General features: G+C 44.6%; 1 protein-coding gene across 3 annotated transcripts in view; it reads left to right on the top strand.

Moving 5' to 3' along the window:
• The window catches only part of LOC129854009 (fibroblast growth factor receptor 2-like), a 107,714-nt gene that overhangs the window by 10,194 nt on the left and 72,064 nt on the right, over positions 1–25,456 (top strand). For all 3 annotated transcript variants that reach the window (XM_055920617.1, XM_055920610.1, XM_055920600.1), the window contains exons 3-4: positions 15,579–15,848; positions 22,745–22,819. In XM_055920617.1, the coding sequence (XP_055776592.1) occupies positions 15,579–15,848; positions 22,745–22,819 (345 nt within the window). The remainder of the gene's footprint in view (positions 1–15,578; positions 15,849–22,744; positions 22,820–25,456) is intronic.

Raw genomic sequence — 25,456 nt, 5'->3', positions numbered from 1 at the left:
CCCTGGCCCCACCCCCTCTGAACACCAGAGCTCCCTGGGGCCACAAGTGCCTAAACCACTGTCTTTCTCTGCCTCTCTGAGAGGGGAGGGGTAATTGTCATAGATTGCATATCAGTGTTACCGCTTGCTTTGAACGAGGAGTGAACCCATGATAGCTCTGCTGCTAGTTTGTTTACCTCCCACTGAAGAAGGCTTTTAAATGAAACATCTGTGTATACTATCTCTTGACTTACTTTTATTTAAGCCCTTTGCTCTAATAGGGAGCATGGGCTGTTGACAAATGTTCTCCATCTCACTCTGAAGGTCCTACATGCTATCTCTGATGCAGTGAGAGACATTTTTTTATAAAAAAAATGAAGCTTTATACAAAAAAATGTGTATGCGGAGTACGGAACCATTACATTAAAAAAAGACAATATATTCATTATATTTCTATGGTCCTCACTCTGGACTGGGGGTTAGTCAGGCTAAATCAATGTAAATATGCATGGACACGTCAACCTATTGTCATGAAAAGCACGCCATTGTGACTCGTTTGGATTGATTGCTACTCATTATGATAGCAAAAGGACCTTTCAGCTAGTGATATACTGTGATATACTGTAGACTCCAACCTGTAGGGCTAGTATAGCAGGGAGGAACATTCTGATACACTGTGCTACAGTAGTTTGGAGTAGTTCAAGATGGCTACTACTCGCTAAAATCAATGTTCAGGTATTCATTTGCATAGTGATGGCCCGTTCAATTTGAATAAGAAGAACCAGATTTTATTGCATGTAAGTGGGTGGTTACATGAGAAGAGATAGTGGTCATAGGACTCAAACATAGTGATACCTTAACAACAGAATGATCCAGGTTGTAAAAGTATCAGCCTGCCTGCCTCTGGTCTGTTAATGACATGTTGTGTGTTTGTGTGAATGCATGCCTGCATGTCTCTGTATTTGTTTGTGTGTGTGTAAGTCAGTGGCTATTGAGCTAAACTCTCCCACTAAACAAACTGTCCTGAGTCATGCTGTCAGTGTGGCAGGCAGTTAGACTGATAGCTTCTTCTATATAATGGACTTTTATAGGCCCCTGCTTGCCTGCCATTAGGCCTAGTTACTGTTCATTTTTTTTAACCTTTATTTAACTAGGCAAGTCAGTTAAGAACAAATTCTTATTTACAATGACAGACTACCGGGGAACAGTATGTTAACTGCATTGTTCAGGGGCAGAATGACAGATATCATTTTTTTTGTCAGCTCAGGGATTCGGTCCAGCAACCTTTCGGTTACTGGTCCACACTCTAACCACTTGGCTACCTGCTGTTGACGTGTATTAATGTTATATGGAGTATTGTTTCCCTTGGCCGATGCAGCAAAAAATGCCTTGTCACTCCTCCACTACCTGTCTGATGAGGGTTGGTGGTGGTGTGTGTGTGTGTGTGTGTGTGTGTGCCTGGCAGGTACCGAATGCTCGGCGGGAGGGCCGTTGCCATGGACGCCACCAGAAGGCAGTTGGCAGAGCACTGCATTGTCATGACAATAAAGCTTGATGGAATTTTAATTTGAAAGGAAATAATGGAGAATTAGAACAGAGAGAGGGAAATAAGAATGTTCCAAAGAGTGGACACAGAAAGAGGGGAGAGTATGCATTCTATAGTATAGTTTGTGAGGTGTGTGTGCATGTTTATGGATGTGTGTGTTTATTATGACTTTTAGTCCTGCCACTCACACCTCTCTTTCCACTCCTCTCCTCTCACTAATTTGGGGTGGCAGGTAGCCTAGTGGTTAGAGCTTTGGGCCAGTAACCGAAAGGTTGCTAGATCAAATCCCTAAGCTGACAAGGTAAAAATCTGTCATTCTGCCCCTGAACAAAGCAGTTTAACCCACTGTTTCTAGGCTGTCATTGTAAATAAGAATTTGTTCTTAACTGACTTAACTGACTTTAAATAAAGGTTAAATTAAAAACTACAAGTGAGAGAAATGGCAGAGAAGAGTTAGCTAGTTCAGCACATATCAAAGCTGCAGGCTAAAGTAACCGCTCCTCTTTCCCCCGAGCTGCCAAACTAACCCTGATTCAGAAGACCATGCTAGATTATGGAGACATCATTTATAGATTGGCAGGTAAGGGTGCTCTCGAGCGCTTCTTTACCATTCGTCCGCCAATGCTCCTTATAGGACACATCGCTGCACTCTATACTCCTCCGAAAACTGATCATCTCTGTATACCTGTCACAAGACCCACTGGTTGATGCTTATTTATAAAACCCTCTTAGGCCTCACTCCCCCTATCTGAGGTATCTACGGCAGCCCTCATCCTCCACATACAACTCCCGTTCTGCCAGTCACATTCTGTTAAAGGTCCCCAAAGCACACACATCCCTGGCTCCTCTTTTCAGTTCGCTGCAGCTAGCGACTGGAACGAGCTGCAACAAACACTCAAACTGGACAGTTTTATCTCAATCTCTTCATTCAAAGACTCAATCATGGACACTTACTGACAGTTGTGGCTGCTTTGTGTGATGTATTGTTGTCTTTACCTTCTTGCCCTTTGTGCTGTTGTCTGTGCCCAATAATGTTTGTACCATGTTTTGTGCTGCTACCATGTTGTTGTTATGTTGTGTCGCTACCATGATGTGTTGTCATGTGTTGCTGCCTTGCTATGTTGTTGTCTTAGGTCTCTCTTTATGTAGTGTTGTCTCGTGATGTGTGTTTTGTCCTATATTTATATTTTATTTATTTTTAATTTGGAATCCCAGCCCCCGCAGAAGGCCTTTTGCCTTTTAGTAGGCCGTCATTGTAAATAAGAATTTGTTCTTAAAATAAGAAATAGTTACTGCAGTGTCTGTTTTTATGATCACACACATCTTCGAAAATCACACTGCTCTTTATGTACGCAACAAAAAAAGTTGGCAAAAATGTTTCATGCTAAAGCTATCTGGTTTTTATCTCTGTTTGAAATGGATATTTCTCCCTCTTTTCTCCCAGTGACTGTTATTATCAGCATGGCTATCAGGTGTGACAGACTGTCACTGTCTCAAACTTTTTTATTCACTCCTCTCCTCTCACTAAACGACAGGATTGAGAAATGGCAGAGAAGAGCTAGCTAGTTTACAGCAGTGTCTGTTTTTATGATCACACACTTAGAAAAATCACACTGCTCTTTATGTACGCAACTCATGCTCCTTGGATACTGTTACTGTTGGTGCTTAGTCTGCTTACAGACATGACAGACAGTTGGACAGACGGAGTGAGAAAGATAGGCAGCTAGATAGACAAGTGTGTTCTGGTGTGAGAATTGGTTGCAGCCTCTTGCCACAGTCCCTCATAGAGCATAATTCCCTCTTGCCAGGATGGTGTGAATGAATAGAGGAGAGGAGTGATAGCCACACTGATAATAACTGTCACAGAGAGAGAGGGAGAGTTGAATTGAGTTGAATTTAATTGAATTGAGAGGGAGAGAGAGATCCATTTTAAACAGACGAAAACCAGCCAACTTTAGTATTCCAACTTTTTGCTTACTTTTTTTTTCATATCTGAAAGGTATTGCCAGTGACAAAGCCTGTACTTTTATTTCCTTCAACTGACCTAGTCATGATTTCAGTGTTTAAACGTCCCGCCAAATTCCCAGTATGAATGTCGCCTTTCATCTTACCGTCTTTGGCATGCATTAAATCATGAACATTCTATTGTTGTCCGACATCAAACTTATCTTTGTAGTCAGTCCATGGGCCAGACCAAAAGTTTGGCCACTTTGGGGTGGCAAAGTTTTGATGGTATTATATTGTTCCCCGCAAGCCCCTGATCAAATTGATGTACGATATTTTCTCCCAAAATGTTATAAATCGTGTTGTATGGGAGTCTTTTCAATAGAATCTTTGCAGGCTGATAAAGAAAGGTTGAGACATGTTGGAATGTTCACATGCTCATTGAAATTGACTGTGAAACAACAATGAAACTTTCTGTTTGGTAGATCTCATCTTAAAAACCATGGGATTTGGCACATTTTTGCCATCAGAACTAATGATTTACTTAGACTGACTGTCACGCCTGCTCCCGCTTCTCCTCTCTGGCCCTGGAGGGCGCCCATTACGTGCATCAGCACTCATTGGACTCACCTGGACTCCTTTACTGTGTTGATTGCCCCTCTATATCTGTCTGCTCCTCAGTTTGTTCCCCGTGTCAGTATTGATGTCGATACGTTTGTTTCTTGTCCGTTTTCCATTAAATGTTCACTCCATGTACTTGCTTCTCGTCTCCAGCATCGGTCCTTACACTGACTCATCATTGAGACAACAATGTTACAAATCACAGAACTACATATATGTTTTAGGGAAATTGATCATACTGGGAAATAAAAGAAGAACAAGAGATCCAGATCTGGTAGAGTATCGGCTTTATAGTTGCCAACTTTAATAGTCTTTCGTAAAGCAATACTCGGCATGGTAAATGAAAGGTGTGCTCTGTCATTTGTTGAGTTGTCCCAGCAAGTTAACACAAATATTTTGTTAAACACAAGTCATCACTAAAAAGGAACATTGGTGATTATAATAATCTCTGCTGTCCCTGACCAGAAAATGTATTTCAGAAGAACAGCATATGAGTTGGCCTACAGTATGTTGGGATCTGCCTATGGGATCTGGCTATGCGCGATCCCATAGGCTGTAGGCCTTTTTTAATTTAGCAGACAAGATACACTACCGTTCGAAAGTTTGGGGTCACTTTAGAAATGTCCTTGTTTTTGAAATGTCCATTAAAATAACATCAAATTAATCAGAAATACAGTGTAGACATAGTTAATGTTGTAAATGACTATTGGAGCTGGAAGCGGCTGATTTTTAATGGAATATCTACATAGGCGTACAGAGTCCCAATTATCAGCAACCATCACTCCTGTGTTCCAATGGCACGTTGTGTTAGCTAATCCAAGTTTAATAGTAGATAAAAAAAATAAAAGAGCTGGCACACACCCAGAATAATAGTTTGTGTGGAGGTGCTTACTAACGGCGAATAATCCTCAGGGTGAGGAAGGCACAGTGATGCCGAAACTTTGGTAAATACCCATTAAATTGCTGGGGGATTATACATGGAGTGTGCAACTTTCTTTATTTTGATAGTTTATAGCTAATCCAAGTTGATCATTTTAAAAGGCTAATTGATCATTAGAAAACCCTTTTGCAATTATGTTAGCACAGCTGAAACCTGTTGTCCTCATTAAAGAAGCAATAAAACTGCCCTTCTTTAGACTAGTTCAGTATCTGGAGCATCAGCATTTGTGGGATCGATTACAGGCTCAAAATGGCCAGAAAGAAAGAACTTTCTTCTGAAACTCGTCAGTCTATTCATGTTCTGAGAAATGAAGGCTATTCCATGGAAGAAATTGCCAAGAAACTGAAGATCTAGTACAACGCTGTGTACTACTCCCTTCACAGAACAGCACAAACTGGCTCTGACCAGAATTGAATGAGGAGTGGGAGGCCCCGGTGCACAACTGAGCAAGAGGACAAGTAGATTATGCTCATGCTGCCAAACATACCCTTGTAAAACTGACCATCCTACCAATCCTCGACTTCGGTGATGTCATTTACAAAATAGCCTCCAAAACCCTACTCAATAAATTGGATGCAGTCTATCACAGTGCCATCCGTTTTGTCACCAAAGCCCCATATACTACCCACCACTGCGACCTGTACACTCTCGTTGGCTGGCCCTCGCTTCATACTCGTCGCCAAACCCATTGGTTCCAGGTCATCTACAAGACCCTGCTAGGTAAAGTCCCCCCTTATCTCAGCTCGCTGGTCACCATAGCAGCACCTACCCGTAGCACGCGCTCCAGCAGGTATATCTCTCTAGTCACCCCCAAAACCAATTCTTCCTTTGGACGCCTCTCCTTCCAGTTCTCTGCTGCCAATGACTGGAACGAACTACAAAAATCTCTGAAACTGGAAACACCTATCTCCCTCACTAGCTTTAAGCACCAGCTGTCAGAGCAGCTCATAGATTACTGCACCTGTACATAACCCATCTACAATTTAGCCCAAACAACTACCTCTTTACCTACTGTATTTATTTATTAATTTATTTTGCTCCTTTGCACCCCATTATTTCTGTCTCTACTTTGCACTTTCTTCCAATGCAAACCAACCATTCCAGTGTTTTTTTTAGTTTTTATTTTACTTGCTGTGTTGTACTCACTTCGCCTCCATGGCCTTTTTATATTTTTATTTATTTATACATATATCTGTTTGCCTTCACCTCCCTTATCTCACCTCACTTGCTCACATTGTATATAGACTTATTTTTTTATCTTTTTCACTGTATTATTGACTATATGTTTGTTTTTACTCCATGTGTAACTATGTGTTGTTGTATGTGTCGAACTGCTTTGCTTTATCTTGGCCAGGTCGCAATTGTAAATGAGAACGTGTTCTCAATTTGCCTACCTGGTTAAATAAAGGTTAAATAAAAAAAAATTAAAAAAAGATTAGAGTGTCTGCAAGTCCTCAACTGGCAGCCTCTTAAGGATCTGCCCATTTTCTTCAATTTTCACCTGAAATGACATACCCAATTTAACTGACTGTAGCTCAGGCCCTGAAGCAAGGATTTGCATATTCTTGATACCATTTGAAAGGAAACACTTTGAAGTTTGTGGAAATGTGAAAGGACTGTAGGACAATATAACACATTCGATCTGGTAAAAGATAATACAAAGAGAAAAACAACATTTTTTATGTATTGTTTTGTACCGTCAACTTTGAAATGCAAGAGGGAGGCCATATTGTATTATTCCAGCCCAGGTAAAATTTAGATTTTGGCCACTAGATGGCAGCAGTGTATGTGCAAAGCTTTAGACTGTTCAAAATTGCCCAAGACTGCCCAAATGTGCCTATTTGTTTATTAATAACTTTTCAAGTTCAAAACTGTGCACTCTCCTCAAACAATAGCATAGTATTCTTTCACTGTAATAGCTACTGTAAATTGGACAGTGCAGTTAGATTAACACGAATTTAAGCTTTCTGCCAATATCAGATATGTCTATGTCCCGGGAAATTTTCTTGTTACTTACAACCTCATGCTAATCGCATTAGCCTACGTCAGCTCAACCGTCCCGTGGATGGGACACCGATCCCAAAGAAGTTTTAAATAGTTCCCGCAAAACACCAGTCTCAACATCAACAGTGAAGAGGCGACTCCAGGATGCCATATCTCAGGCTGGCCAATAAAATGAAAAGATTAAGATGGGCAAAAGAACACAGACACTGGACAGAGGAAGATTTGCAAAAAAGTGTTATGGACAGACGAATCTAAGTTTGAGGTGTTCGGATCACAAAGAAGAACATTCATGAGACGCAGAAAAAAAAATGCTGGAGGAATGCTTGACGCCATCTGTCAAGGATGGTGAGGCAATGTGATGGTCTGGGGGTGCTTTGGTGGTGGTAAAGTGGGAGATTTGTACAGGTTAAAAGGGATCTTGAAGAAGGAAGGCTATCAATCCATCTTGCAACGCTATACCATACCATGTGGACGGCGCTTAATTGAAGCCAATTTCCTCCTACAACAGGACAATGACCCAAAGCACCGCTCCAAACTATGCAATAACTATTTAGGGAAGAAGCAGTCAGCTGGTATTCTGTCTATAATGGAGTGGCCAGCACAGTCACCGGATCTCAACCCTATTGAGCTGTTGTGGAAGCAGCTTGACTGTATGGCACGTAAGAAGTGCCCATCAAGCCAATCCAATTTGTGGGAGGTGCTTCAGGAAGCATGGGGTGAAAAGAAGAAATAGAAATCAAAACATACACTGCATTCGGAAAGTATTCAGAGCCCTTGACTTTTTCCACATTTTGTTACGTTACAGCCTTATTCTAAATTGGATTAAATAAATAAAAAACTCAGCTATCAACACACCATACCCCATAATGACAAAGCGAAAACAGGTTTTTAGAAATTTTTGCAAATGTATATATATATATAAAAAAAAACAGAAATACCTTATTTACATAAGTATTCAGACCCTTTGCTATTAGACTCAAAATTGAGCACAGGTGCATCCTGGGTCAAACGTTTCGGGTAGCCTTCCACAAGCTTCCCACAATAAGTTGGGTAAATTTTGGCCAATTCCTCCTGACAGAGCTGGTGTAACTGAGTCAGGTTTGTAGGCCTCCTTGCTCTCACACGCTTTTTCAGTTCTGCCCACATGTCACGCGGGACTAGGTGAGCGAAAGAACCAGACGCAGAGAGAGAGAGCCACTTGGGAAAAATATTCCTTATTTTTACTTTTAACAACAAATTGAATAAGCCCGAAAATCCAGGGCGCAGTGAAAACACTTGCCAAACACCCAACATACACACACGTAACAAAAACAATCCCGCACAAAACAAGGGCGGGTCAAACTCCTAATTATAGGGAAGCTCATAAAGAAACATAAACAACAGGTGCAACTAATAAGACAAAACGAACAGACAAACGAAAAAGGGTTCGGTGCGGCTAGTAGGACGGTGACGACGACCGCTGAGCACCGCCCGAACAGGCAGGGGAGTCAACTTCGGCGGAAGTCGTGACAGTACCCCCCTCCTGACGCGCGGCTCCCGCAGCGCGCCGCCACCGGCCTCGAGGACGACCCGGAGGGCGAGGTGCCGGGCGATCCGGGTGGAGGCGGTGGAAGTCTCTCAGTAGAGTAGGATCTAAAATGTCTCCCACCGGAATCCAGCATCTCTCCTCCGGACCGTACCCCTCCCAGTCCACGAGGTACTGTAGGCCCCTCACCCGGCGTCTCGAGTCCAGAATGGCACGTACTGTGTACGCCGGGGACCCCTCGATCTCCAGAGGGGGTGTAGGGACCTCAGGCACCTCACCTTCTTGCAGGGGACCAGCCACCACCGGCCTGAGAGACACATGACACATGAAACGAGGGGTTAATACGGTAATACCTAGGGAGTTGTAACCTATAACACACCTCGTTTATTCTCCTCAGGACTTTAAACGGCCCCACACACTGCGGCCCCAGCTTCCGACAGGGCAGGCGGAGAGGCAGGTTTTAGGTCGAGAGCCAGACCCTGTCCCCAGGTGTGAACACGGGGGCCTCACTGCGGTGCTGGTCAGCGCTCCTCTTCTGCCGTTGTCCTGCTAACTTTAGCGATTCCTGGACGGCTTTCCAGGTGTCCTTGGAGCGCTGTACCCATTCCTCTACCGCAGGAGCCTCGGTCTGACTCTGGTGCCATGGGGCCAGGACCGGCTGGTAACCTAACACACACTCAAACGGGGACATGTTCGTTGAGGAGTGGCGGAGGGAGTTCTGAGCGAGCTCAGCCCAAGGAACATACCTCGCCCACTCACCAGGCCGGTCCCGGCAATATGACCGCAGAAACCTGCCCACATCCTGGTTTACGCGCTCCACCTGTCCATTACTCTCGGGGTGAAAACCCGAGGTCAAGCTGACCGAGACCCCCAGTCTTTCCATAAACGCCCTCCAAACTCTGGATGTGAATTGGGGGCCCCGATCAGAAACGATGTCCTCAGGCACCCCATAGTGCCGGAAGACATGGGTAAACAAGGCTTCCGCAGTCTGCAGGGCCGTAGGGAGACTTAGAAGACGGCATGACTTAGGGAGACGGCATGACTTAGAAAACCGATCCACAACGACCAACATCGTAGTACTTCCCTGGGACGGGGGAAGATCGGTAAGAAAGTCCACCGATAAATGTGTCCACGGCCGTTGTGGAACGAGGAGGGGCTGTAACTTCCCTCTAGGCAAGTTCCGAGGAGCCTTGCTCTGAGCAGGAGGAGACATAAAATCTCACGTCCTTAGCCAACGTGGGCCACCAGTATCTCCCTCTAAGACTCCGCACTGTCCTCTCGATGCCCGGATGACCCAAGGAGGGGAGAGTATGAGCCCAACAGATTAGCTTATCCCGGACCCCACCCGGCACGTACTGAAGCCCCGCTGGACAGTTAGGAGGGGTCTGCTCTAACCGTGAGGTTCTCTTTATCTCCGCGTCCACCTCCCATACCACCGGTGCCACGAGACATGAAGGTGGAATGATGGGAGTTGGCTCAACGGACCGCTCCTCGGTATCATAGAGACGGGACAGCGCGTCGGCCTTGGTGTTTTGGGAGCCTGGTTGGTACGAGATGGTGAACTGAAACCTGGTGAAAAACATGGCCCATCTAGCCTGACGCGGATTTAGTCTCCTCGCTTCCCGGATGTACTCGAGATTACGATGGTCAGTCCAGATGAGAAAAGGGTGTTTCGCCCCCTCAAGCCAATGTCTCCACACCTTCAGAGCCTTGACTACAGCTAACAACTCCCGGTCCCCCACATCATAGTTTCGCTCCGCCGGACCGAGCTTCCTGTCCGCCTCTGCTGACCAACGCAAGCGCACCGGTCCTCCCTTCAGCAGTGAGGTAATGGGAGCAGCCACCTGACCAAAACCCCGGATAAACCTCTGGTAGTAATTGGCAAACCCTAAAAACCGCTGCACCTCTTTCACCGTGGTCGGAGTCGGCCAATTACGCACGGCTGTAACGTCATCCTCCATCACCACCCCGTAGGTGGAAATACGATAACCCAGGAAGGAAATGGCCTGTTTGAAGAACTCACATTTCTCCGCCTTGCAATTCAGGTCATGCTCCAGCAGTCGCCCAAGTACCTTACGCACCAGAGACACATGCGCCGCGCGGGTGGCAGAGTAGATCAAGATGTCATCAATGTACACTACCACTCCCTGCCCGAGCAGGTCTCGGAGAATCTCATCTCATCTACGAAGGATTATAGGGAAGCTCATAAAGAAACAAAAACAACAGGTGCAACTAATAAGACAAAACGAACAGACAAACGAAAAAGGGATCGGTGGCGGCTAGTAGGACGGTGACGACGACCGCCGAGCACCGCCCGAACAGGCAGGGGAGTCAACTTCGGCGGAAGTCGTGACACCACAAATGTTCAATAGGATTGAGGTCAGGGCTTTGTGATGGCCCCTCCAATAGACTTTGTTGTCCTTAAGCAATTTTTCCACAACTTTGGAAGTATGCTTGGGTCATTGTCCATTTGGAAGACCCATTTGTGACCAAGCTTTAACTTCCTGACTGATGTCTTGAGATGTTTCTTCAATATATCCACATAATTTTTCTACCTCATGATGACATCTATTTAGATAGCACAACTGGAGAAAGCGTTTTATATTGAAAGTCAAGTGTTTTTTTTTGCTTCAATAGAGTTATCAGGGATGTGCAACTACAGTTTTCCTTCACAGAAAATACATTAGTGCAACACATTCGGCAGAAAATAGCTTCATTGTCATCAGATGATGTAACGGTGGTCCTCCTCCTCTTCAACCGAAAAGGAGGAGTAGTGATGGAACCAAGGCGCAGCGGGTTGTGAACACATAATTTATTTAAAGACAAGACGAAAAAACACAAACTTCACTATAACTAACAAAACAACAAACGGTGTAGACAGACCTGGACGACGAACTTACATAAACACGAACAGGGAAAATAGACTACACAAAATGACGATGTACAAAAACAAACCGAACAGTCCCGTATGGTGCGACAAACACTGACACAGGAGACAACCACCCACAACAAACACTGTGAAACAACCTACCTAAATATGACTCTCAATTAGAGGAAAACGCCAAACACCTGCCTCTAATTAAGAGCCATACCAGGCAACCCTTAAACCAATATAGAAACAGAAAACATAGAATGCCCACCCAAACTCACGTCCTGACCAACTAACACATACAACAAACTAACAGAAATAGGTCAGGAACGTGACAGATGACAACGGAAGTGCAACACTATTTGGCTGACAGCCACACAAGTAAATGAGACAATGAAAAAACGATGCAATGCCCACCATATTTATAATGTTTATCATAGAAAGAATGTAACCAGCTACATTTCCTAATGTTTTGCTTAAAGTTAATCTTGCATTTTACCAGAGAAAAGTAGTCTGGCTGCACCAAGAAAAGTACAAAAGAAGTAGCTACACATCAGTCAGAGCGCTGTATTTTGATAGAATGCCCGTTCGTGAATTCTCATCCGAGTGGAGAAGTGCAACTGAAGCAAAAAATGTGTTTGATGCTGTGCAGAAATTACAATAAGAAATATTTTTGATCTGCATTTACAAAACGCAGCAAAATATTTGTAATGTGTTTTATATTTTTTTGATGGGAAGAATGGGAGGGAGAGCTGACTGGTAGGAATGGAGAGAGGTATCTCAGAGTAAGATGAGTTCATATCAGAACACATCCTCCTGTGGTGTAGAAGGAGGAGGATGAGCTGAAAAGTCTGCAGTGGTGGTTTTCAAAATCCTCAACCACTGAGATGCTGCATTGTAACAAAGTCCATGGCCACAATCTGCTGTGTGGGTTATGGTTAGTGAATTTGGAGTGCGTGTGTTTCGAGGTGTAAGTGTGATTGGCCCCATGGTTCCCATGAATATTTGTGAATCCTGAAGGTGTCAACAGGTTTAGGGATGGGTCAGGGTCAGGTCAACAGAGTCATGGGAGGAGGAAAAGGAGGCGAAAGAGAAGAATGAGAGAGGAGAGACATTGATGAAGATGGACAGATGTACACACAGCAGAGAAGAGAGCTACAGCAGCTCAAAGTAACACTTAAGCATACCTTTCCAAGTGTTCACCATTTGGAGTCATTTAACAATGTCCTGCCCCACCCCCCATTCTATGTGTGTGATGAATGGTGCCTGTCATAGTATATGGCCATCCCCTCTCAGTTCTGTGTATATTAGCTTTCTGTACACCCCTTCTCTCTCACCTGTTTTAATAGAGGCCTCGCTCCCGAACTGAGCGCCAGGCCTGTATCAGGCCTAGTGGAAGGCAACAGGAACAGCTCTTTCCACAGGCTTTGATCACACAATGGAGGGAAACGCAGAGTCAATAACAATGCAATTAAAGTAGTATAGGAAACTATGTAGGGGGAAAAACTAAGGTGGTGAATATAGCCCCCATCAATCAACATGCACACTCCTCCTCAGACCATGCACAGTGGGTGGTGGGTGGAGAGGGATGGCGTAATTATTTCCGGTGTGAAGGAAAGAGAAAAAAATATCACAGTACCGGAACTATACCTGTGTGGGGCAATGTGCCCGGGGCGAGCGCTTAGAGCACACACGTTCTGGCATGGCCGGCTGCCTGCAAGTGGAATTAACTTTCTCTTCCTGCTCAGGGGTGGGAGTTAATGTAACACACACAATGAAGGTGGAATGTACTTAGGGAGGTGTGCTGAGATACAGGAACGGTTGGGAGTGCCTCTGTACTATGCCTCTAATTATTACTGTACAGTCAGCCAAATGTGGACTGTCTTAAGACACGTTAGCCACGTACACTATTTATTTTATGGAAAACAAGCGCACACACAATATTGCAATTAACAATTCAAAAATCTTGCACCTCTGCCAAGGTTTGTTTTTGTAATGAAGGGTTTTACTGAGTGTTGAAATCTATAGACTGAGTGCGTCAAATCAAGGCAGAGGTTAGAGACTAGACTTACCATGGTTGTAGAGAGAGAGCAAGAGAGAGAGGGCTGGAAAACAGAGTAGTTAGACCTTTGGTTAGGTCAAGGTTTTGTCTTCTGTCTCGCTGTCCAAAAACAAGACAGGAAGAAAAAAAAACGGAGTGCTCCCTCTAAAACAGCTTTAACCCTTTCCTGTCTGAATTTTCTTTCTGATGGGTGTAGGGGATTGAAAAATTACACTGAACACAAATATAAACGCAACATGCAACAATTTTAAAGATTTTTACTCAGTTACAGTTCATATAAGGAAATCAGTCAATAAAATAAAAATCATTAGACCCTAATCTATGGATTTCACATGACTGGGAATACAGATATGCATCTGTTGGCCACAGAGGTGGGGGCATGGAAAAAAGGGTAGGGGCGTGGATCAGAAAACCAGTCAGTATCTGGTGTGACCACCATTTGTCTCAAGGAGCTCGACACATCTCCTTTGCATAGAGTTGATCAGGCTGTTGATTGTGGCCTGTGGAATGTTGTCCCACTCTTCAGTGGCTGTGCGAAGTTGCTGGATACTGTCGGGAACTGGAACATGCTGTCGTACACGTTGGTGAGTAGGCAGGCCATGAAAGAACTGGGATATTTTCAGCTTCCAGGAACTGTGTACAGATCCTTGTGACATGGGGCTGTGCATTATCTTGCTGAAACATGAGGTGATGGCGGCGGATGAATGGCACGAAAAATGGGCCTGAGGATCTCGCCACGGTTTCTCTGTGCATTCAAATTGCTGCCAATACCATAACCCCACCGCCACCATGGGGCACTCTGTTCACAACGTTGACATCAGCAAACCGCACAACATCATACAGTACACGCTGTCTGCCATCTGCCTGGTACAGTTGAAACCGGGATTCATCTGTGAAGAGCACACTTCTCCAGCATGCCAGTGGCCATCGAAGGTGAGCATTTGCTCACTGAAGTCGGTTACGATGCCAAACTGCAGTCAGGTCACGACCCTGGTGAAGACGATGAGCACGCAGTCTTCCCTGAGACTGTTTCTGACACTTGTGCAGAAATTCTTCAGTTTTAAACCCACAGTTTCATCAGCTGTCTGAGTGGCTGCATGAAGAAGCCAGATGTGGATATCCTGGGCTGGAGTGGTTACACGTGGTCTGCGGTTGCGAGGCATACTGCCAAATTCTCTAAAATGACATTGGAGGTGGCTTATAGTAGAGAAATTAACATTCAATTATCTGGCAACAGCTCTGGTGGACATTCCTGCAGTCAGCATGGCAATTTCTTGCTCAATCAAAACTTGAGACATCTGTGGCATTGTGTTGTGACAAAACTGCACATTTTAGGGTGGCATTTTATTTTCCACAAGGTCCACAAGGTGCACCTCTTTAATGATCATGCTGTTTAATCAGCTTCTTGATATGCCACATCTGTCAGGTGGATGGATTATCTTGGCAAAGGAGAAATACTCACTAACAGGGATGTAAACAAATTTGTGCACAACATTTGAGAGAAATTAGCTTTTGTGCTAATGGATCATTTCTGGGATCTTTTATTTCAGCAAACATGGGACCAACACTTTACATGTTGTGTTTATATTTTTATTCAGTGTATATCTTGTTATTTTGGAGGTACCTGTCTTTCTCTGCTGTACTCACACTGGCTGGTATTTGTGCTGAAAGGGAGGGGGTCTTTTTATCTGTCTGGCCACAGTGATTGGTTGTTATTCTCACAGGCTTTGCCTCCACCTCCACGCCACTGTCCACTCTCTACCCTCTGCTTTGGGCCATAACTGCATGCTTTACACATGAAAACACAACCCAACACTAAAGATTATGTTTAGGGTATGTCCTGAATGAGGGTTGTCATGTTAATATATGGTTTTAAGATTAAACAATTTGGGCCTCCTCTCTCTCTGTATCACTCCTCTTGGCTTTACGTTGATTTAAGTGCATCCATGGGGTTATGTGGTGTTTAAAAAAAAAAATCTCTTACACTATTGCTTGTTTCTTCCTCTTCCACCTTTCTCCCTGTCTTTCTTCCCTCCTTTCTGTGCACACCCCTCCTCGGCCTCCCCCTCCCTTTTCTTTGCTCTGCAGAGCCTCCGACCAAATACCAAATCTCTAAGCCCACCGTGTGCTCGGTGCACCCGGGGGAATTGCTGAAGCTCAACTGCCATCTGCCCGGGGAGGTGGGGACCATCACCTGGACTAAGGATGGTTCCTCTCTGGGGGTCAACAACCGCACCCTGATAGAGCGGGAGGTGCTGCAGATCCGCGACGCCTCACCCAAGGATTCGGGCCTGTACGCTTGCAGCACCGTGGGCCCTCAGGGCAGCGACACACTCTGCTTCATAGTAAACGTTACAGGTGAGTCAGGTAGCCAGGCAGGAAGCAGGACAGTGGGTAACCAGCCAGTCAGGGCAGGGAGCAACCAATAAGCCAGGGCTGGGTGAAACGAGCTAGCCAACCAGCCTGCAAGGTCAGGACAGGGACAGACAAAGGTAGGGTTGGTCATAGTGTAGGTCCTACACTCTTAGAAAAAAAGGTTCTAAGTAGAACCATATAGGGTTCTTTGGTATGTCTCCATAGGGAAACCCTTTTGGTGCTAGGTAGAACCCTTTGCCGAAGGTTCTACCTAGAATCCTATATGAAGGGTTCTTCATAGAACTCTCTGTAAAGTGTAATAGCTAGGATTCTCTATAAAGGGTTCTTCGTAGAACCCTCTACAAAGAATTCTACCAAGAACCCTTTTATCCTCTATAGGTTTTTTCTAGAACCCTCCATGAACGGTTCTACCATTATTGGCATATTTTTTTCATGACGATACATTAGATACAGTATATCATAAGGCCTTTCTTTCAGGGCCTAGATACAGTATATCCCAACACAGCAGATGGAAACTCCTGGTTTACAGTCACATTATGTTAGCTGTTAGTCACATTATGCTGGCTTGCAAAGTGATGTGTAATTCCTATTGAGGATACCCAACAATTGGACATTTTAATCACCTGCAACCTGCATTTAGAATGACAGCCAGGGTGGCATAAATTAGGGTTTCATATTTTCCCCGTATTTTACAAATGTTCCATCCCAAGAATAAATCACTTTTCTTCCGGGTGACCTGGTGTTTCCTTCCAAAACCGGAAGTGTCATTCTAAAGCATATAAACCATCTAAAAATGTCTGGGTTTGATTAGAGCTTTGATCAGCATGACATTTCAAGCCTGATACTACCTGAGCCATACATTAAAGACATTTTATTTGTATTCATTTTTTATTTCACCTTTATTTAACCAGGTAGGCTAGTTGAGAACAAGTTCTCATTTACAACTGCGACCTGGCGAAGATAAAGCAAAGCAGTGTGACACAAACAACAACACAGAGTTACACATGGAATAAACAAACATACAATCAATAACACAATACAAAAGTCTATATTTAATGTGTGCAAATTAAGTAAGATAAGGGAGGTAAGGCAATAAATAGGCTATAGTGGCGAAATAATTACAATTTAGCAGTTAAACACTGGAGTGATAATGTGCAGAAGATGAATGTGCAAGTAGAGATACTGGGGTGCAAAGGAGCAAAAAATAATAACAGTATGGGGATGAGGTAGTTGGATGGGTTATTTACAGATGGGCTATGTACAGGTGCAGTGATCTGTGAGCTGTTCTGACAGCTGGTGCTTAAAGTTAAAGAGGGAGATATTAGTCTCCAGCTTCAGTGATATTTGCAATTCATTCCAGTAATTGGCAGCAGAGAACTGGAAGGAAAGGCGGCCAAAGAAGGAATTGACTTTGGGGGTGACCAGTGAAATATACCTGCTGGAGCACGTGCTACGGGTGGGTGCTGCTATGGTGACCAGTGAGCTGAGATAAGGCAGGGCTTTACCTAGCAAAGACTTATAGATGACCTGGAACCAGTGGGTTTGGTGACGAATATGTAGCCAGCCAACGAGAGCATACAGGTCGCAGTGGTGGGTAGTACATATATGGGGCTTTGGTGACAAAACGGATGGCACTGTGATAGACTGCATCCAATTTGTTGAGTAGAGTGTTGGAGGCTATTTTGTAAATGACATTGCCGAAGTCAAGGATCAGTAGGATAGTCAGTTTTACGAGAGTATGTTTGGCAGCATGAGTGAAGGATGCTTTGTTGCGAAATAGGAAGCCAAATCTAGATTTAATTTTGGATTGGAGATGCTTAATGTGAGTCTGGAAGGAGAGTTTACAGTCTAACCAGACACCTAGGTATTTGTAGTTGTCCAGAGTAGTGATGCTGGGCGGGCGGGCAGGTGCGGGCAGTGATCGGTTGAAGAGCATGCATTTAGTTTTACTTGCATTTAAGAGCAGTCGGAGGCCACGGAATGAGAGTTGTATGGCTTTGAAGCTCGTCTGGAGGTTAGTTAACACAGTGTCCAAAGAAGGGCCAGAAGTATACAGAATGGTGTCGTCTGCGTAGAGGTGGATCAGAGAATCACCAGCAGCAAGAGCGACATCATTGATGTATACAGAGAAAAGAGTTGGGCCGAGAATTGAACCCTGTGGCCTCCCATAGAGACTGACAGAGGTCTGGACAACAGGCCCTCCAATTTGACACACTGAACTCTGTCTGAGAAGTAGTTGGTGAACCAGGTGAGGCAGTCATTTGAGAAACCAAGGCTGTTGAAACCAAGTCCAGGTAGCCATTTGATTATTCGTTCAGGAGTCATATGGCTTGGGGGTAAAAACTGTTGAGAAGCCTTTTTGTCCTCGACTTGGCACTCCGGTACCACTTGCCATGCGGTATTAGAGAGAACAGTCTATTACTGGGGTGGATGGGGTCTTTGACAATTTTTAGGGTCTTCCTCTGACACCGCCTGACGTAGAGGTCCTGGATGGCAGGCAGCTTAGCCTCAGAGATGTACTGGGCCTTACACACTACCCTCTGTAGTGCCTTGCGGTCGGAGGCCGAGCAATTGCCGTACCACGCAGTGATGCGACCAGTCAGGATGCTCTCGATGTTGCAGCTGTAGAACCTCTTGAGGATCTGAGGACCCATGCCAAATCGTTTTAGTTTCCTGAGGGGGAATAGGCTTTGTTGTGCCCTCTTCACGACTGTCTTGGTGTGTTTGGACAATTCTAGTTTGTTAGTGATGTGGACACCAAGGAACTTGAAGCTCTCAACCTGCTCCACTACAGCCCCCTGTCACAAGAAAAAAAGTTACATGCATTGTGAGCTATGCTCCTACTGAGATACGCTGTCTTTCCCCACCCTGATCGTTGATGATTGATCATGCAGATAGCAGAGAGAAGGCCATTGAGAAGCCACATTTAGACATCACATAATTTAACAGTTCCATTTCAAGTCATGCTGTTGATAGAAATAATTTATAATCATTTACCGGTTTCTCGCAGTTATTTATCCTAGGAAAAGGGAGTGGGTTTGGGTGGTAAATCTTGCTAACCTGTTTCCCGGTATTCAACCCTCCAAATTGATTATTGATGCTACCTAAATCATTATAACTGGAACCATCTCACTGGTATATTAAGTCCAACTACTAACAAATTGGATTTCAAAATATATAGTGCCAGTCATAAGTTTGGACACACTTGGCATTCTCTCAACCAGCTTTATGAGGAATGCTTTTCAAACAATCTTGAAGGAGTTCCCACATATGCTGAGCACTTGTTGGCTGCTTTTCCTTCACTCTGAGGTCCAACTCATCCCAAACCATCTCAATTGGGTTCAGGTCAGGTGATTGTGTAGGAAAGTTCATCTGATGCAGCACTCCATCACTCTCCTTCTATATCAAATAACCCTTACACAGCCTGGAGGTGTGTTTTGGGCCATTGTCCGGTTGAAAACAAATGATAGTCCCACTAAGCGCAAACCAGATGGGATGGCTCATCTGTACAGAATGCTGTGGTAACCATGCTGGTTAAGTGTGCCTTAAATTCTAAATCAGTCACAGACAGTGTCACCAGCAAAGCACCCCCACACCGCCATCTCCAAGCTTCACGGTGGGAACCACACATGCGGAGATCATTCGTTCACCTACTCTGCATCTTACAAAGACACGGCGGTTGGAACCAAAAATCTCAAATTTGGACTTATCAGACCAAAGGACAGATTTCCACCAGTCTCATGTCCATTGCTCGTGTTTCTTGGCCCAGCAAGTCTCTTCTTATTGGTGTCCTTTAGTAGTGGTTTCTTTGCAGCAATTCGACCATGAATGCCTGATTCACGCAGTCTCCTCTGAACAGTTGATGTTGAGATGTGTCTGTTACTTGAACCATGTGAAGCATTAATTAGGGCTGCAATTTCTGAGGCTGGTAACTCTAATGAACTTATCCTCTGCAGCAGAGGTGACTCTGGGTCTTCCTTTCCTGTGGCGGTTCTCATGAGAGCCAGTTTTATCATAGCGTTTGATGGTTTTTGCGACTGCACTTGAAGAAACGTTCAAAGTTCTTGACATTTTCCGTATTGACTGACCTTCATGTCTTAAAGTAATGATGGACTGCCGTTTTTCTTTGCTTATTTGAGCTGTTCTTGCCATAATGTGGACTTGGTCTTTTACCACATAGGGCTATCTTCTGTATACCACCCCTACCTTGTCACAATGCAACTGATTGGCTCAAACGCATTAAAAAGGAAATACATTCCACAAATTAACTTTTATCAAGGCACATCTGTTAATTGAAATGCATTCCAGGTGACGACCTCATGAAGCTGGTTGAGAATGCCAAGATTGTGCAAAGCTATCATCAAGGCAAAGGGTGGCTACTTTGAAGAATCTCAAATATTTTTTTTACACTCATTTGGTTACTACATGATTCTATATGTGTTATTTCATAGTTTTGACGTCTTCACTATTATTCTACAATGTAGAAAATAGTGAAAATAAAGAAAAACCCTTGAATGAGTAAGTTTGTCTAAACTTTTGACTGGTACTGTATGTCACTTATCAACCAATCAGTATACATGCAAAAACACAGATATTGAATAAAACAATTCTTCAAATCAACCTGCAATAGAGCATGTTGGGAAATATGATAATGATGTGTGTGTTTTTTTATACAGAAAATACTATTTTGAAATGATCATGACACAAGGTGAGACCCAGATGCAGACACAGGAGGCAGATGGTTCGAGTCTTACAATATTTATTAATCCAATAGGGGAAGGCAAGAGAATGGTCATGGAAAGGCAAAAGGGTCAAAACCAGTACAGAGTCCAAAAGGTACTGAAAGGCAGGCAGAATCAAGGTCAGGTCAGGCAGGATGATCAGGCAGGCGGGAAAGAAGTCCAGAGTCAGGCAGGGGTCAAAACCGGGAGGACTATCAAAAAAAGACTAGAAAAAGGAGTACGGGAAAACCACGCTGGTTGACTTAACTAAACATGCAAGACGAACTGACACAGAGACAGGAAACACGGGGATAAATACACTGGGGAAAACAAGCAACACCTGGAGGTGGTGGAGACAACAACAAGGACAGGTGGAACTGATCAGGGTGTGACAGAAATAAATAAATAATGGAAAAGATATTAAATATGTCAGTACTGTACATGTAAAATGATTACAAACAAACTTATTCCGAGATAGGTACAGTTTTAAACATTCTCACACGTCTTTTTATATTTCTTGAAAAAAATTAACCCTTTTTCTCCCCAATTTCGTTTTATCCAATTGGTAGTTGCCGTCTTGTCTCATTGCTGCAATTCACGTACGGACTCGGGAGAGGCGAAGGTCAAGAGCCGTGTGTCCTCCGAATCACAACCCAACCAAACCGCACTGCTTCTTGACACAATGCCCACCGTGTCAGCGTGTACTGCGCCCAGCCCGCCACAGGAGTCACTAGTGCATGATGGGATAAGGACATCACTGCCGGTCAAACCCTCCCCTAACCCGGAGGACGCTGGGCCAATTGTGCTCCGCCCAGTGGGTCTCCCGGTCATGGCTGGCTGCGACAGAGCCTGGACTCGAACCCAGAATCTCTTGTGGCACAGCTAGAATTGCAATGCAGTGCCTTAGACCCCTGCGCCACTTTTTTATTACTACTACTACTACAATCTGTTCTTATGACGAAACGGAAAAATACCAAGTTGTGTAGAAAGTAAACATCCGCACCTTAAATGTGCCAAGTGTGCTTATGTCTGCATAATGAGGATTAACAACAATTGCAACATCTGACTTTCTGGTCTAGCGTTTGATGACAACGGAATACACTGCCCAGCCTTACATAATTAGAAAGAGGAGATTATCCTGATTAAAATGGTGTCCAATTCAACAAAAATTGAAATATACACATTGTGAGATATTTGGCCCAATATACCAACATGCCTCTCCATAGGAAAACAATGGGGGGTGCTCAACGTTCCAAGGGCAAAAGGTATTTAGGGGCTAGCGTTTGATGACAACGGAACACACTGCCCAGACTTACATAATTAGAAAGAGGAGATTCTCATGATTAAAATGGTGTCCAATTTAAAAAAAATCTAAATATACACATTACGAGATATTTGGCGAAATAGACAGACATACCTATATTTCCCGATTTGAAACAATGGGACGATCTCAGAGTTCTATGAGTAATTTTTTGTTGTTTACGTTTTAACTACCGGCAACGTGGGCAGGTCTCATTGCCAACATTAGCAAAGCAGGCATTGTGACGTAGGACAATAGGCTGGGAATAGAACGTTCGGGAAGGCGAGTTGGTGCCACGGGGCTCAATATAACTAATATAGGAGCTGGCAGGGTGAAAAATGCCCCAAAATAAGGCCTGTTTTTTCATGATTACTTCAAACCTATGGCAAGCAGCTGGGACATATGATAATATTATGAAACTGGGCACCACGGCTGATGCAATGAACTAGTTTTTATCAGAAAAAAGCATTGTTAAAAATGTCATGTGTCCAGCCTACTACATCCCTGATCTTCTGAGGTTGTGATGCTTTTTTATAGGGTGGTAGTTGGGGAATGGCCATCGAAGGGTTGTGGAATGGTCATGTAGTTGTAGTTATTCAACTTTTCTTACAAACGTCAGTGACTCATGCTGTTCTTGATTGCATATGATTAGTGATTTTGTGAACAGTGTAAACGTCAATATTACATCACCTGATTCTGCCACCTCATCTAAACACATCAGTGCATGTATGAGCATGTGCTGCAGTGTGGGTGTGTACATGTGGGTGTGTATGCGTGTGTAGCAGTGTATGTGTATGGCTGGAGCTGTGTTGAGAGGTGGCAGAGATACTAGGAATTAACCGTGGTTATCTCTACAGATGCCATCTCGTCAGGGGACGATGAGGACGACACAGAGCGATCGGAGGACGTGGGTGTGGACGGAGAGCAGATAAGTGAGTATGGGCATAGTATTGTGGGACAGTGTGGGATCAGGGCAGGAGAGGCCGTGACCGTTGTCTTCTGTAGTGGGGGCATTGAGGCAATATGGGAACTCAGCAAATAGGTTGTCGTTTTGTGGGGTTGTTTTTACCTGCATTGTTATATAATAACACTGTTGTGGATCTGAAGGACATGGCTTGGACTTTCGACCATCAGGTCAAATGTCGTCATGACCAAAGTTACTATACTCCTAAATGTTTGTTTTTTTGTGTGTTGTGTGCACAGTGTTACTAAATCTCTTAGTTTCATTAGTTCAAATCTGCAATGAGATCTCAGCTGTACTGTAGCATTCCTGTGTATGTAGTAAGTCTGGGAGTGTGTGCTGGGAATGTGTATATGTGTGTGTGTGATGTTTGTAAGCCTATCTCTCCCGGGCCTTTTAGGCGCTCCAGGGAAGAGGAATTCCTAACATTCCTCCTGTAGCCGGCGTCTCTCAGGTAGTCAGGCCCCAAGGAGCGAGTCAGCTGGACTAATCCATTATGGAATGCTCCCATCTGGACTGGGTTAGGGACCTGATGGGAGATGGGCTCTGTGTGTGTGTCACAGGCTGAAGGCTTCCATATGTTGTTAAAATTTTAAACACGCACCGTGCCTCACAGTGGGTTCAACTCCCCCACTTTGCACCGACTTTAATTGCCTGAAATCCATTAAATATGTCATCTAGGAACACTATAAGGAGAGGAAAATGGAGAAAAGGGGGGAAAAACGGTTTCTGGTGGTAATAAGCTGTTTGAAAGCAAAGTAAAAACTGTTCTGGCAGCTCGGTTGAATTTTCTCCTGGTGTTTTTTTCTAAGAATTCAAAACCGGAATATTAAAAAGAGAGGCGGAAGAGTGGGGGAAGAGAAAAAATAGGGGACAGTTGAGGCCTTTTAACTACAGCGTGCTGGTTTGGATCAGCACCAGCACTTCTCTGTGTACGCTTACGCTGTAGAGCGCTGGCCCCCGGCCCAGTTTTGGAGGGGTGTTGTGGAGGCTTTTTAGGGAAAGAAGGAAAGGAGGGAAGGAGAAGGGGGGGTCTGAGCATTGTGCTTGGGGCCGTTCTAATGCCCAATAGGTTAGGTTTCAGTGTCTGTCTCAGCTCGTACACTTTGATTCCACTTTCTTAAAAAGAGATGGAACAACAACACAGTCACAACCTGCCCCCCCCCCCCTAAAACACTGGGAGAAGAAGTTATGGGCGAAGATGTACCCCCTACCCAGCGTCAGCGGAGGTTGGCTGTGATTGGAGGAGACGAGCAAGGCATACGGAAGGATCATGGAGAAGGCTTTGTTTTTCGGGGCGGCATTGACGTCAGGGGGAGGTCAGAGTGGATGTGGGGTTCCACTCTCGTTGGTTTTGTTGTTCTCATTCTCTGGCCTGATAAGGAGATCATCCTTAATTGCTCCCGTTTGTCTTTGTTTGAAACATCTGTAGGGTACAATTTACAATCTTTTAATAGTCTATTATCATCAGCTGCTTTGTTATGTTTGTCCTAGATATACAGTATATGTAGCTCTAGTACCAGTATGTGGCAAATATACAACTTTAAAGCAATTAATACTATCGTTTGACACGTATGTTTGCGCCTCATTCCTCATGCTGAACGTACAGCACATTCTTGTTTTGAAGTTCCATAGATAACCTGAGCTAACCCCAGACTGCCACAGAGTAAACAGTAAGAGAAGCTGTCCATCCAGAGAGGTTAAGGAGCTATAGGGGGGCCACACAGGGTGCTAGGGGCCGCAGAGGGGTCTTAGGGGCCACAGCAGTTGGCCAGTGAGAGTTTGGCCTCATCTGGACAGAGGTTGGGGGGTCTTTGAAGTCTCGCTACCTCCGGACGACGGGAGCATGGGAAACAGACCTGGTCACCTTTCGCCATCATGTACCGTGCTCATTGTCAGACACAGCTGCTGCCACTCCGGGGTCAGAGTTCACCTGAGGGAGACGAGCTCCCGAGCGGGGGCAGTCGCCACCTTCACCTGTCTGACTGTGTGTCTGTAGGGAGGAGTGTTGAAAGAGAAAATAAGATGGCGAGAAATAGAACCTAGCTAGTCCAATTATAGTGTGTTGGTTCATCCTGGAAGGAAGAGCATGGTTTACTTCTTCTGTATCAAAGTATGTGTGTACTGTCCGGTTTGCATGCCAGAGAAAATTATGGGAGGTGACCGACTCTGATAGTATTCTGATTGCACTCTGGTAGGCGGGAGAGAGGAGTGGGAAGAGGGAGAGGGGCTAAAACAGGGAGGGAGAGGTGGAAAGAAGGACATAGGCCCAAGAAGGCTAAAGGAGTGTCTAACGGCTCCAGTAACCCTGGAGTGTTCCCCCCTCTTCTCCCTGCTCCTGTAATAGAGATATAGGAAGTGATGGTGGGGAGGACATTGGTTGTGTAGTTTCTCTTCTTTCTGAGTTCATCTGCTTATGCAATCACTCTCCCAGGTGCCGAGAGAGAGAAATGGGGAGGGGGGGGTAGAGAGAAGATAAAGTGTGTGTGTGAGAGAGGAAGAGGTAGAGAGAGAGGGGGGGGCTTCAGGGAACTACAGAAAATGAGATATATGGGGTGAACGAGCTGCAGTTACAGTATGTAGGCCAGACAGAAAAGGGGTGTTCCTA

Source organism: Salvelinus fontinalis, chromosome 1 (genome assembly GCF_029448725.1).
Source record: "Salvelinus fontinalis isolate EN_2023a chromosome 1, ASM2944872v1, whole genome shotgun sequence".
In the NCBI taxonomy this organism is placed as follows: domain Eukaryota; kingdom Metazoa; phylum Chordata; class Actinopteri; order Salmoniformes; family Salmonidae; genus Salvelinus; species Salvelinus fontinalis.
Note: the sequence above shows the minus strand (reverse complement) of the source record. Positions and strands in the feature narration are given on the sequence as shown.